The following is a 15,990-nucleotide window of genomic DNA, read 5'->3' as shown; positions in this document are numbered from 1 at the left end:
GTTGTTTAAGTTATGTTATATAAAAGATGTATGGTTCCAGTAATTAAATAAATCAGTGGAATGGGTTCATTGTCATACAAAGGTTTTGAATAAGGCTTGTTCGGGACTTGACAGGTTCTCCCACAAGACTCGAACGTTGGTAGCGATCGAGGAGTGGTTGTTACAGTTTTCTTGTTACTAAAAGTGATGAGGAAATCATCAAGGGCCAATTCCCTTATTTCCAAGCCTTTATGCCCTTCCGTCTTAAAATATTCTCGTAATGTTGCTATTATAATATGGTATATTGTAGTAACAACAATGCTCCTCTCCAACCAATGCAGGTACTCGGCATTAATCAGCCCATGCACCATTTACTTTACTTTTTTCCATTTCTTTCTTGTCTATCAATGTTTTCATTTATCTTTGATACGTCCTTCACCACATATGCATAAGATAACCTCGCACTTTGAGGTGGCATGTTTATCTTACCATCCCTTCTCTTCGTCTCTCATTTTTTGACATTACTTCTAATCTACTCGTCCATCTTTTTTTGTTTAATATGTTTCACTAAATCTTTCTAAGTTTACACCTAATTTATTATCTAATAACACAACAACATTGAACATATTAACTGTCGTCTTTACTTCTGCTAAGCTTTCAAATTTTACAAATTCAAACTTAAGGCCATTTATGTTTCTTATTTAGATTATAAACACATCAGCTACTTTACTAGCCTATGCAATTAACTTGTTCAACCATTCTCAATGAACTACCTTTAGAATATTGTTCACAAAGCAGAAATGATATTGTGTTTTTTCTACAAAAATATTTCACTTGATCATCTAATCGTCATCCACAAATCGATCATCATTGCTAAAGGTGGTTAAGTCGCATTTATATCTTAATTTTTTATCAACTTTAGAGTTAGTAGCAAAAACATAAGCACATCAAGCACAAACTGGAATAGCAGCTAAACACATTCAACAACAGAATAAAATAGTAACACAAGCATATTAGGAAAACATAAAGTAGCATAACGTACCAAATTAAATGAATAATAATCAAGTAGGATAGCAATAATCAAGGTTGCATGCAATAGATGAATATCAAACAAGAATAACACATAAGTGAAAAATTTCGTCAAATAATCTAGCAAAGAGTTGGTCAAGGATTGCAAATTTTTTGATTTCATTAGTTTTTCTTGTTTAGGTTGTGATCGATGGAAAAGTTTTCATAATAAAAGCTCATTGTAACTAACCTCTAAATAGTGAAGTATTCATCCTTAAACACTCACCTGAAAAAAAGAAAAAGAAAAAGTAATTCAAACCATTACATTAATCTCAATACTATCTTTTTGCTTAACATTTTACATGATATCAGAGCAGTTCAGTAATAAGATTTAATCACCTTTCCAATCTACTTTTCTTCTTCATCTTATTTTTGTAATACTAATCAAGAATTGACCTTTTATCAAACTTCTTCTTCTAATTGCCTTTTCAACTCCATCTCGATCAATATTACAATTCTACTATCTTTTACTTCTATTTGATATGAAATTCTTAGCTTGTCTATACTCAATCTACAAATTAATACTTCTATTCTACTTCTACTTTTATTATTATTCTATTGCAATCTTTGTTTCTTCTTTTATCACCTTTCAAATTTTAACTCTTCTCCATTAATGGCATCATCTAAGTGTCCATATCCTTCAACACTCAACATTAGTAATTAGTGGTATCTATTCACCTAAACCAAACAAATTTTCTATTGTGGAAAGCTCAAATCATAAGGTTATTGAAAAAAGCCAAGGTATGTTGGGAATAATTAATCACAGTTATCTTAACTAAAAAATTTTAACTTCATCTCAAATTTCAAAACTAATTCTAGATTACACGTCTTGGAAGAAATATGATTCTTTTTTTAATAAATGGATTACTAGCCCTCTATCAAAAGAAGTGCTTGGCCTTGTGGTTGGAAAGGCTCTCGTTGATGCTTTTGCTCAAGAATCACATAAAAAGAAATGTTATCTTCTTCAAAGGCGTCAAACTCACAAGAAAAATAATCTTTCTATCTCAAAATATATCATAAAGCTTAAATTAAGGCAATTATGGTTACTTCTTTGCCTTAACAAATCAATCAATGATCAAATAAAGTTGTTCAAGTTACTTTAAGGACTTAACCATGGCTATGAATCCTTTTCCACAATGATGAGAAAGCCATCTATCCCTTTTTTCAAAGAGATTGTCTTTCTACTCTAAGGGCATGAAATAATAAGATCAATCAATTCAATTGAAGGTCTTGGCTCCCGTAATCAAAACATGATCTTTGTTATTTAATTTTTTCATCACCGTCTAGGAAGAAGAAATTTTAACCACAAATTCAAATCATCAGTTTCTCGTCATAAAGTCATGGCTTTCCTCAAACCAATTAATTTGCTACCAAGGTCGTATCCTCAGTACAATGCCTACTCTACTTGTTGGTAATAAATCTCTTATCAAATAAGATCAAGAAAGTCATGTGTTTTGCCTCTGAAATTGCTTGCAATGTTGCAATCATCTTTATCACATTGATGTTCTTTCACAAACCTTGGCAACTCTTAGCATTTCAAACATCTAGGATGGAGCATATCACCCAAATGTAGGAGCCTTATCACATATGAAAGTTGATGTTGTTAAGCTTGATGATCTTATTGAATAGAAATTATATTATAATAATAATGGTGGGAATGGACATATATACTTTAAATTGTATACCTTACAACTGTTCAACAAGAAGTAATGTTTTCAACCAGATTTTGAGCATGAAAGACTAGGAAATCCTCAACTACTAGTAGCTAGTATTCTAAAACAACAAAATTTTAATTTCTAGTACTTGTAAAGACAATAGACACATTTACAATAGTTGTCAAATGACCAAAGCATTTAGATTGCTTTTCTTAATAAGTAATGAATCATACACTAAACCTATTTCATTATGATATATGGGGAAAAGCATCGGTTTTATCACATTTAAACTTTAACCAACATGTCATTTCCACAGGTGAATGCACACGTCTTACATGGTATTTCCCTTTAAACAAAAATCTAATTGTTTACAATCCTTCATTAAATTTAACAAGTATTTTGAGAACTAATTTGACTACAACAATAAAATCTTTTACTTTAATGGAAAAAATGAGTTTATTGTTACCAAATTGAATACATATCTATCAACTTATGATATTAATCATCAAATGTCATGCCTTAGTACAACTTAACAAAATGACTTTACATAAAGGAAACATAGAAACATCATTGAGCTTGGCTTAACTATGCTACTTCATGGAAGGGGTCCTTAAGAACTAGTGGAATGAAGCTTGTGTAATTGCTATATAATTGATCAATTGACAGCCTTCTAGAGTACTAAAATGCAAAAGTCCATATAAACTACTATTTGGAAGACAACCTATTTACTTATACTTAAAGATATTTAGATGTCGATGCATTCCTTATTTAAAAACCAATGCTAAAACCAAAAGTGAACCAAGGTCACTATTAGGTTAATTTTTTTGGATATTATGAAGTGCACAAGGGATTCAAATGCCACTATCCATCTACAACACTCATGTACATCTCCTGACATGTGGTCTTTGATGACGTTACATATCCTTTCCAAGAACCAAGTATTATCTTTTCAAGTAACTATTCTAATTTTGAGGTTACCCTCTTTAGTGGCTTAGGTGCAAGCATGGCATATCTTACTTCTAAGCCACCTCACAGACTAAATTCACAATAACTACCAACTATAGTCATACGTGAGCATTAAAGGTAAAATACTGATAAAATTATACTTATTCAGAATAATCCATTGAAAGATACAAAAGCATTAGGTGAACATTAAAGTTAAGACACTGATACAACTATGCCTATTTAGAATAATCCATTGAAAGATACAGAAGTGCATCATGTCACATACTTTGTTTAACCTAACCTACAATATATATGATTCAAAAGACATCACAACCACATTTCATTCTATTAAATCAATTACTACACTTAACCTTTCATTAACATGCTCTTGTTCTCACCTCATAATTTAGTTAAATATCACCCTTCACCTGATGCCATTGAATTATCCATTGATATTTCTTCTCCTATTCTTCAACTTGAACCCACACAACCTTCAAATCACTTCAATGCTCACATCATGATCACAAGATCCAAAGTTGGAGTCATTAAACCAAATCTTAATTATGTTTCACCAGCCTTTGCATTCATGGCTCAAATCTCCTTCGAACCTAAAACCATCAAGCATGTTATGCAACAACTTGGCTAGCTCAATGCTATGAAATAAGAATTTTTTACACTCAAAGACAATGCCACTTAAGACTTGGCACCAAGGATTCCACATATACATGTAATTGGTTGCAATGTATAAAACCAAACTGAAATCCAATGGTTCACTAGAAATATTGAAGGCTAAACTTGTTGCCAAAAGATATTCCCAAGTTCAAGATCTAGGTTTTGTAAAAGTCATCTCTCTTATTATCAAACTTGTCACCTTACACATTGTTCTCAATGTTACTTTGGAAAACAATTAGATGTTAAGAATGCTTTATATATGCCCAACATTATGGGCCTAGCTACATTAAACAACCACCAAGATTTCAACACAACACAAAATTAGTTTATGTCTACAACTTTAAGAAGGCCTTGTATGGACTTAGACAAGCTCCTTGTGTCTTTAATCATTTTAGCCTTTTCCTTTTATCACTAAGTTTCTTTTTTATTACAACTGGTTTCTCTTTTTTATTAGGCATAACTTAAATGCCACTATTTATTAACTTGTTTATGTAGATGATATTATATTAAGTGTGAGTGGTCTTAGTCATTTAAATAACTTTATACAAGAACTAAACATAGAATCGTCTATAAAATATCTTAGTTGCATTCATTACTTTTTTCACATAGAAGTTCATTAGTTTTCGTAAGGTTTATTCCTTACTTAAGCCAAATATGATTTTAAACTCTTTGAGAAAGCTCATATGATATCACCTCTACACCAAAGCCTACTAAGATTCATCTCAATATTGTAGCATCTTGTGAAAATTTACACATCATCATAGCATTATTGGTAGTTGGCAAAACTTAACTTTCAGTAGACCATAAATTACAAATAACCTCAATTATGGTTCTTACTTTATGCATTCTCGTATTCACAATACCATGTTCAACTTGTTCAAAGGATGTTAAGATATATTAAAGGCACCATCACTTTCAACCTTTATCTCACAATCCTCTAGTACTATATTCCTACTCATATGTAAATTAAGCTGGTTGTCCCTTCACTAGATGTTCAACTACAAACTGTTATACATTTCTTGGAGAAAATTGCATATCTTGGAGCTAAAAAAAGCAATCTATAGTTGCTCAATCTAGTGTAGAAGAAAAACATGGTGCTCTAGCCTTTACCATAGCTGAACTTACTTTTATGTCTTGCATCTTACAAGATCTTGGAACCTACATGCCACAACTGGCAATACTTCTCTATGATAATTTATTAGCTCTTCATAAAATCATCAATCCTTTCTTTCATGCTCAAATCAAGCATATTGAGATTTATTATCACTTTGTTCAAGAATAAATGGCTCTAGGTTATTTTGTCACCAAATTTGTTTCGTCCATTAAATAATTAGTTGATTTATTCACCAAAGCTCTTTCTTGTAAGATCTTTGAAGGTTTTTGAACCAAATTTGGACTATGGAATTCTCCTGTATGTCCAATTTGAAAGGGATTGAAGAAGCACAACCTTGCTTAAATGAAGCAAAATTAAACAAATTAATCAAATTCAACGTTAATGGCAAAAACTACATTAAACACAAACTCGATTAATAGTTGAACGCATTCAACAATAGATTAGAGTAGCAGCATAAACACAAACAAACATTAAGCAGCAAAACATACTAGATTGAATGAAAAATAATCAAGTATGATACTAGCAATCAAGGTTGTAACGGCAAAACATCAAACAATAATAACACATGAGTGCAAAATCTCTAAATATAATTTGGCAAAGAACCGTGAAGATATCAATCAAGGATTGCACATTATTTGATTTGATTATTTTTCTTAGTTTAGCTTGTGATTGTTGGAAAAGTTTCCATAAACAAAACTCTTCACTTATTGGAAGTGGCTTATAAATAATGACGTGTTCATCCTTGAATAGTTATCTTAGGAATAAATGTCATGTCCTGAAACCGAGACATAACATAGGCAAAATACCTTGAGACTATGCCCCAAAGTAATACGAACCCTTTCTATCTATCATTCATATAAAAGTCTTCAATTGAAGTCATATTGATAATTATCTTCTTACATATTTGAATTATAAACTATTACAACTCATCTAATGTTTATCTTCTTACATATTCGAAACATAACTATTACAACTTTTCTAAAGTCTTCAAAGATTGTAAAGTAAATCAACTAGAAATTAAAGTATCAATTACACATAATAGAGTTTTAACATATATAGTAATGTCTTCACAGTAAAGTAAACTTCTTAAATTGTTCTATTAGCTTCCACACTTCTAAAGCTCTCATCTCTAGTCATCTACAAAAAATGTAAATAAACGAATGAGCAACCACAGTTCGACAAGTATAGCCACACACACGCTTTCTTAGATCAAGCATTATTTTAAATATATCATATAGATCATTTAAGAACATTTCAATAAAAAAAGCCATCAAAATAGTCAAAGATTCATTTTATCCAAAATGAATAATTTCGAAAGTTCATAAATCATTGGCCATCAAATTTCATTCTTAAAATATCGTTCAAGCAAACCATAGATTTAATCTTTAAAACTCATAGTTTCATCATCTTTAGCTACTAACACTACTATAACTCGTAACAAAAATCGTGTAGACAATATCATTCTCATGATCATTGCTAACTATTATAACCCATTAGTATGGTCATATGCTGACTACTGTAACCTGTTAGCAAGGTCATATGCTAATTGTTGTAACCTGTTGGCAAGACCATGTGCTAATTAATATAACCTGCTAGCAAGGACATATAACTAGTTTTCATGTTGATTATCTCACTTCCTATGGATCATTTCGTAGCTTTTATAACATTCTTTAAAAGATAATCAAAGATTTAATCGCATTCACAAATCAATCATCATCATATGAATAAACCAAAACATTTGAAAGTCAATCTTAGTCATATGAATAAATCCAAACATTCATAAATCAATCTTCACCATTTGAATAAATCATAACATTTGTAAATCAATCTTCATCATCTAAATAAACCAAAATTTTAATAAATCATTCTTCATCATATGAATAAACCAATATTCACAAATCGATTTTCATCATATGAACAAACCAAAATAAAAAATAATCATATACTTGACGTTGTTTTCATATATTTAAAATAGTGAAATAAAAGGTTTACTTCATTTTATGAAATATACATATACGATATTTTCGAAAACAAGCATAGTGTGTGAGGATATACTTATCTTACTTCGCTCTAATAACTTTCTTTCTCCCAAAAACAATCAAAAGTCTAATAACAATCATTTAAACATGTTAGACACAATCTAACTCTCTATAATCTAATTATCACTTGAAACTAGGCAAAGTAATCCAAAATCTCTTAAATAACAATTTGAAAAGCTTGCACACCACTTGTTAAAACAACTATACCTTAAGCTACAAAACTTGAAATCAAGATTCATTTAATGCATTGAAAATTATAATTAATAGACTTTCCATCTATATATAGCTCAACACTTAACTTAGTGCTAAAAAGTTACATAAAATTTTCAAAATTGCCCCTAGCATTGCTGTTGGCATTTTGCACAGTCTTTATAAAAAAATTTCATATTTTTAACTAGAAAACTTGGAATGATCTATTTCTATTTGGTTCATTAAAAAATAGACACATGTAGCTTTTCAACCATATATAACTCAAATAGTTAAACTTTATAGATCAATACAGAATTAGAACAGGTACAATACATGAAACTTGGTTCTTACATGCATATTTTCCTTTTTAATTCATAAGAATTTGATTTCTCCCCATCCAACTTCTAAACCAAGCATATAATCATGTTTAAATCTTAAATAATTGATAAAAATAAAATTCAATGGCCCAACCTCTGCTACATCATAAAGATATGTGAAAACTACAAAACTTCTAATTAGTTTTTCTCATAAATTTCAATTCAAATGCTTGCAACTCAATAAGATATTTTTCTTCAATAAAAGAGGATTTTAACTCACCTTCTAAGTATAAATCCAGCTATAGACTTTAATTTTATTTCAAGTTTATTCTTGGAAATCCTCGAATCCTAAAAAAAAGATGCTTGTGAAACTCCCTCCTTAAATTTTTATTTTCTCCACCAAAGAATGTGGTTGCTATGTTTAAATGGGTTATTTATATTAACCCGAGTTAGTTTTTAATAAATCTAACCTAAGAAAATAGCATAGACTCAAATATTTTATAAATAACTTGATAAAAGTCTATTTATCACACTTTAAGACAATATAAATATAGTTCAAATGTCATTTAGGTTGGAGTATCACAATAAAAGTAATTCAAACACTTGCATTAATCTCAATTGCATCTTTATGCCTAATATTCTACGAAATATTTTAATTGTGATTAGTCCATATTCGAATTTCTACAAAATTAAACAAAAACCTATATCATACCCACCTATTGAGCGGCTTATTGATATGTATGTATATACATGAATGTGATGAAATATAATTTATGATTAGCTAATAATACTTTATCAAACCCTTGGAATTTTTTTTCCTCTTCCTTTGGAGTAGACAACAATATTTGGGTCAAATTTGATTATTATTTAGAACTTTTAAAATGCTGAAGAGGACTTTGGTTTTCTTTTTCAGGCGGCATAAGCTTTATCTGCGTGTACTAGAGTTTGAATATATTGATCAACAATATTCGATATGGATAGAGATATCGATCAGAGCAGGGAAAAAACCAGTATATCATCAAAAAATTTCAATTGGATCATAATTATTACATCAATCACTTCCTCGATGGGACTCCCTCAAAGGAGGCCCCCCGGCTGCTAAATTGCCCTAGAGAAGGAGAACAAAAAGACTCACTGAGGAATGAAGTGTTTTTGGCCGACATGGATATCTTGCAATTGCTTTATCAGTACCTAATACATCCAAACCAACTTCACGTGAAGTTAATCGTCTTATTGCTTTATTTAAAGACAAGCTCTTCTTGGATGGTCTCATAACAACCTTGCCCTACCTGTCCCAATTGGTTGACATACACTAATCACTTCTTTGATTAATGCTAATTATACTTGTTAACAAGCTGTCGGTTCAATTGCATTATATATGCATGCTTTCTCATCCCGGTTTTAATTTGTTGCTTTATTAGTTTCTTAAATTTATATTTGATGCAATTAATTTCAACTTCGCTGTTGTTACTTTAAAACTTAGTTATATATATAATCCTTGCTTTTGTATGAAACATTTACTCAACCATTTTGATTTGCAGAGGCTTTCCACATCGCTCAATTAGTTGCTTGATGCCCTCATAGCATTCATTATTCTTTCAGTCTTAGAAATCTTATCTGCATTTTACATTTTAAATCTTATCTGTTCTATAATTCTTACTACTTAAAGTGAAGAATACACTCATATGTTTCAAATGTTAGCCTAAAGAGCTTGCGAAAATTATGGAAATTCCGTTATGGATTAAAATTTCATTCATTAACTCTTTGAAATTCTATTAAGGCATTCTTTATTACAAATACATGGCATTTCATTCATAATTAATGTTAAAAAAAACATTGAGAATATATATATATATATATATATGCATTATCAATATCCTAATTAATTACATTTTGAATTTTGAATAAACTATAACACTATACAAATCCCGAAAATTTTACTTATAATGATTACTTAATTCTTATTCATCTGGATATCCCTATATTTAGTAGGCATGTTTTTCTCATTAGATCTTGCTTCATATTAAGAAAACTGTTTCAAGAAAGCATTTGGTTTTTTTTTTTCCCCAAGAAGTTTCTATTAAACAGGGACATTTTCTTTCAATAATATTTTTACCATGAGCCATGGAATGACTAATAACAAGGGAGAGCGGAATGGTTAAGCCCTTTTTTTGGGGAATAGCTATTTTTTGGAATGGATATTCTCAATAGTAAAAAGCAACCAAACAAATGCAACACTACTTTGAAAGAATAAGGAGGGAATGACTTAGTCATTCCCCTCCACCAAATATGCCATTAATAACATATATTACATGTACTTAAATATTTAATTCAATTGTAAGCACATGTATCTCTCATACTTAAATAATTGAGTTCGAATATCTCTTTCGTCATATTAAAAAAAAAAAAAACACATACAAAATTACTATAAAAACTTTAAGTATCAATGTGGGTCTTGGTTTTTCTCAATGATTAAAACCCTTGGAAAACATTAAACGAAAACTCCAAAATAAGCTGAGCGATTGCTAGAGTTTTCATTAAGCATGCCATTTCAGATTGGCTCAAAGCTTCCTCAGGTTTTTTCCCTTATTGCACCAAAATTGGTAAGCCGAAGGGGCCATTGCTGTTGCAATACAGCCAACATATGGCATTAATTTCATTTGTATGCAAAAGAAAACCTCTATTATATGTGTTGTAGATCTTTTAAGTGTCTTATGATCTTTCTTTTCAAATAGTGATGCAACAGAATTCAACTGAGTGGTGTCTATTTGATTCACTTCTTGGGAAGAGTATGGCTGAGAAATAGATAGGGAATCCTTTAACTCTATTTAATTAATGATAGGCCCATCTGGCTAGGACAGGTGACCAACTGTGTCTAATAATGGATTCTACCAAGTTAATATAAATCTTCCTCTTCTCTTCTAAGAAGTTGTTTTTAATCCTTCTATTATATACCATCTTTGGCTTGACAAAATTGCGTTCACCCCTACAAGTCCAAGAGTAAAGGGACCTCTTCCACTTGCACTATACATATGTTCAAATTACTTAAAACAATCTGTATTATTTGGCCTAATTATTGTTATCCTCTCTATTAAAAGAATTTTTTTTTTCTGTTTTCATTTCAGGCCAAAATGTAAAATTTATGCAAAACCATAAGTATGGAAGAGAAATATGCCAAAGTTGCAAAATTATAATTGTTTTAACCCTCTGTCTATTAGTCTTTATATTTGAGCAAATGCTTAAATTTGGGTGGTAAATCAGCAATTCCAATAATTATGTTTGGAAATTAATTGATTTATAGTGATAAAAATGGGTCCTAACTAATTTAAGCCATATAATTTGAAATATCAATATTTAACATACGTAGTCAATCAATTCACTAGGCGAAATTTGGAAAAGATATTAATTAAGGAAAGACTTTTTATATCTTCAAAATCTTAATTTTGGATGCTACTTGTAATTATATATCGAGCAGACTTTGGTTTTACTCTTGTTTTTATCTTCAATTTTTTTTTTTCCAGTCTGTCAATTGACCAACAAAGTCCCTTTGTGCAACGGGCCATTGTCCATTTCCCAGCCCAACTCAGAGGCTGGGAAAGAATAAGGATCTCATTACCCATAAACCCTGACCTGGGCCGCCAGCTACCTCAGACTAAGGCCCGCCTGAAAGTGTCGTAGACAGTTGGCCCCTGCTTTGTGAATGTTTATTTGAGGACACGAATGCTTGTTTAAAATTTTTAAAGATTTAAAGTCAAATTTGTCATTATATTATATATATTGAAGCTGAATTTCTTTTATTCAAAAGGAAAAGGTTCGGTGTTTGGGAACATAAGAGATTGCAAGAGCAGAGCGGTACGTAGGAATTGTGTTCTAACTCTGCCAATCAAAATCTGTCAAAAGTAATAACAATCTTCATTCTTCTATCTTAGTATATGACAAGAAATTTGAGAAAATCAATACACCCCATTCAATCAACACTATCAATCTAGATACTTGATCCTGTTGATCATTTTTAATCCTATCCATAGTGAATATTGTGGACAAGCAATCAGAAAATCAAGCAAAAAAGAAAAATAAAAAAGTGTGAAAATGGAAAATGTTTCAGTATGCATATGCAAGCTCATTTTCTACAGAAAAATGAAACAATCCAAGGAAATATGAGGATTGTCAATGTCCTCCATAGTAATGGAGTCATTTTCTTGCTGGGACAGGGCTGCACGGAGCGCACTTTCATCGATTTTAGAACTAATGCGGTGAATGAAAGTCTCCCGATTTCTCAAACAAGACTTCAATGGACTAGGATGGCTGATCATTGGACTTGAAGGCCTGAAATTATCCTTTCTTAGAGAGGAAGAAACAGAGTTCAGTGCATTTACCTTAGGGCCAACAATTCGCTTTGATGAGCAAATTTCCTTCGATGTGCTTGCCAATATTCCTCTACTGTAATCTCCAGGACTAAATCTCCTGCTTGGAGATGGTGACCTCAAACTCCTACTTGGCAAATTACACGCAGGATTAAGCCTGTCATGCTCCTTGCGGAAGCTCTTTTGACGCGTCAATGCTGTTGGTGAACTTGACCGCCCTCTTTTCTGTGGTGTAGAGCCCTTCTCCCTTTGCGGGATTGACTGTTTCGCTGGTGCCACAGCTGGTTTAACCGGGGAGCCTAATTTCTGAGTAGGAGATTTAGCAGTGGCTAATGCAAGAGAAGTTTCCTTGATTGAATTAATACGAATTATATGAGGGTTTTCCTTAACACATGCCCACAAGAACTCATTCGAAAATGACCTATCCTTCGAGCTCAAGACCGAAGCTGAGCTTGAAATCGATGAACATGAACTAGTTGTAGTGTTGCTAAAGGAAGAAACTGAAGAAGAAGAAGAAGAAATGGTAGGTGAAAGAGGCAAAGGGGAAATTTTGTTTGACACAGGAAGGGGAGTTTTTGGAGCTTGTGACATCACAAGCTTGTCTTGAACATGACTAAAGTCTTGTATGAAATATTTCTTGGGTCTGCATTTGCTAATGCAAGAACCCATTTCTTGTTGGTTTCTGAATTTTTCAAAGGTACAAAGACAAAAATGAGAATAGGACTATGGGCAGGCAAATAACATCAAAAACCATTTTTATATAGTCTGAGGTACGTAGTTGGATTTTGAAAAAAGCTAGGAAAAGGTAAAGGCTGGCTTTTGCTTTTATTCATGTGTTTTTGAATTTTGGTTGGCCGGGTATAAATCCGTTATGCAACGGTAATTATACAAAAAAGCACTGATGAATGCTTGCTTTTTCCACGACTCAAAAACTTTAAGGTGCACTTGAAACAGAGAAATTGTCGCGGCAGTTTGAACTCAATACATCAGTTCCCTTTGGAGCAAAAGCTGCGCAAAGTGTTGAATAAGGGCTTGACCATCTTTAACCTGTTCAAGTTGTAGACTACGGGTAAGGGTAATAGTTTGGGTTTTAAGGGTGGCCAAGACATAGCACGATTTCTTCGTAATATAAAAAAAGTATTTTGTGAGAAGATAATAAATTATAAAAGAATGTAAATATTATTATTTAATTTGGTTGGTTTCTATCAGATTAAAAGTAAGAATTGCTATTACAATTTATTACAATGTTTAGTTGCAAAAAATAATTATGAAATAACAAAGAAATAGATGATAAAAAGATAAAAATACTTTTTATTATAATATATGATTATCTATTTTTATTCTATTTTATTTTTTAAATATTAATTATTGGTAATTTATTTAAAATATTAATAATTGGTAATTTAAATATTAATATTTTAATTATAATTTAATATTATTATGATTAAAATACTAATAATGTTAATTAATTATAGAATTTTAAATATTAATTTTCTATAATACATAATTAAAAACTTAAATTTTTTATTATAATATTTGATTATCTATTTTTATTTTCATTTATTTTTAAATATTTATAATTTATAATTTATTTAAAATATTCATAATTTATAATTAAAATATTAACATTTTTAAATATTAATATTTTCTTTAAATATTAATAATTTTCTTTCAATTTTAAATTTAAAATATTAAAATTTTATAATATATAATTAAAAACTTAACCTTTTCATTACAATATATCATTATCTATTTTTATTTTATTTTATTTTTAAATCATAATAATTTATAATTTCTTTAAATTGTTAATAATTTAAATTTTAAAATTTTAAAAAAGTAATATTTTATTTATAATTTAATCATTGATATTTTAAAATATTAATATTTTATTTATAATTTAACTATTACTATGATTAAAATATTAATAATTTTAATTCATTTTGAATTTTAAAATATTAATTTTTTATAATATATAATTAAACACTTAAACTTTTTATTATAATGTATGATTTTCTATTTTCATTTTATTTTCTTTTTTAAATATTAATAATTGATAATTCATTTAAAAATTTAATAATTTTTAACTTAAATATTAACATTTTTAAATATTAATCTTTTATTTATAATTTAATAATTAATATTTTAAAATATAAATATTTTACTTATAATTTAAATATTATTATGATTGACATTTTAATAATTTTAATTAAATTTTAAATTGAAAATATTAATTTTCTATAATATATAATTAGAAACTTAAACTTTTTATTATAATATGATTAGCTATTTTTATTTTATTTTATTTTTAAATATTAATAATTTATAATTTATTTAAAATATTGATAAACTATAATTTTAATATTTTAAAATATTAATATTTTGTATTTAATTTAAATATTATTATGATTAAAATATTAATAATTTTGAGTAATTTTTAAATTTAAAATATTAATTTTTTGTAATATATAATTAAAAGCTGAAACTTTTTATTTTAAATTATTTTTCTCTTTTTTTCATTTTCACTTATAAGGGGCATTTTTGTCTGATTAATTTTAAAAGCTATTACCCCACCCATAAAATAACAAATACCTTGGGCGGGGTGAGTTGGGATTAGCTAATCTTTGATTTTGGCTAATTTTAAAGAATAGAAGTTGCAGAGGGAATGGCTATTCCTTTACGCTATTGGGCAACTAAACAAAGGAACAAATATTCTTTGGGAATAGAGGAGGAATGGCTTAACTATCCCTCCAACTAAACATGTGTATGAAATGAAAGAAATCTAAACCTAAATTCGCTTATAGTGTAATCAATCTCAATTTTGTTCTAAATTTGGGATCAATATAAGAGATTTAGTTCTATAACATTATTACAATTTGAATTGAACAAAATTTAGGATGATTTGAAATAAAATTGTACCACAATCATCAGTATTTATAGAAAATTCAAGCTCAAAGTACTTTAAGTCATTTTTAAGGACAAAAAGGGCTAAAACTATAATTCAGTAATCACAACAATCAATTCCAATTCAAAACCTCAGTTATATGTTAAAGATTGATAGAATGTGTGGATTCGTAAATGTTTATGCACCGAACGATGAACTATTAAGAAAGAATTTATGGGAGGAATTAACAGAGATGATGAATGAAAAAGAGGTAATATGGTGTGGAGGGAAGAAGGAGATTTTAATACAATGAGGAATGAGTAGGAAAAAATTGGTAGGGGAAACATTAATAGGTTTGTTAGGGAGTTTGGGGAATTTATTGATGGCCTAGCTCTTGTGGACCTGCCACTCACAAGGGACAAATATACTTGATGTGGAAATAGAGAGGGATGAGTGTTTAGTTGATTGGACAGATTTTTGCTTGACATGGAATGGCTAGAGTATGAATAGGGATTTAGTCAAGAATGCCTATCAAGTTCAATTTCATATCATAATCCAGTTATTGTGAGATGAAATAGAGTTAAGTGGGGGCCAAAACCATTTAAGTTATTTAACTATTGGTTGGATGAGAAGAGTTTTCAAGATCTAGTGGTAGGGGGCTAGGATAAATTATGAAAAGTCAGATGGTGAAAATAGTAGGATTTGGAGCAAACTTAGGGACGTAAAAGTTGATATTAAGGAGTGGAAAACAAATATTTTTGGTAACA

At 29.6% G+C, this 15,990-nt stretch overlaps 1 protein-coding gene across 1 annotated transcript; it reads right to left on the bottom strand.

Moving 5' to 3' along the window:
• LOC18592443 (putative protein TPRXL) lies at positions 11,870–13,071 on the bottom strand. The gene has a single exon (XM_007019195.2). It carries the CDS (start codon positions 13,009–13,011, stop codon positions 12,106–12,108), a length of 906 nt encoding a protein of 301 aa, XP_007019257.2. The 5' UTR covers positions 13,012–13,071; the 3' UTR covers positions 11,870–12,105.

This window comes from Theobroma cacao, chromosome 8, assembly GCF_000208745.1.
Source record: "Theobroma cacao cultivar B97-61/B2 chromosome 8, Criollo_cocoa_genome_V2, whole genome shotgun sequence".
In the NCBI taxonomy this organism is placed as follows: domain Eukaryota; kingdom Viridiplantae; phylum Streptophyta; class Magnoliopsida; order Malvales; family Malvaceae; genus Theobroma; species Theobroma cacao.
The sequence above is the reverse complement of the archived record's forward strand: the minus strand, read 5'-3'. Positions and strand labels throughout refer to the sequence as shown.

Excerpts from the sequence above, each read along its gene's own strand:
- LOC18592443 (XM_007019195.2), bottom strand. The coding sequence starts at position 13,011 with ATGGGTTCTTGCATTAGCAAATGCAGACCCAAGAAATATTTCATACAA.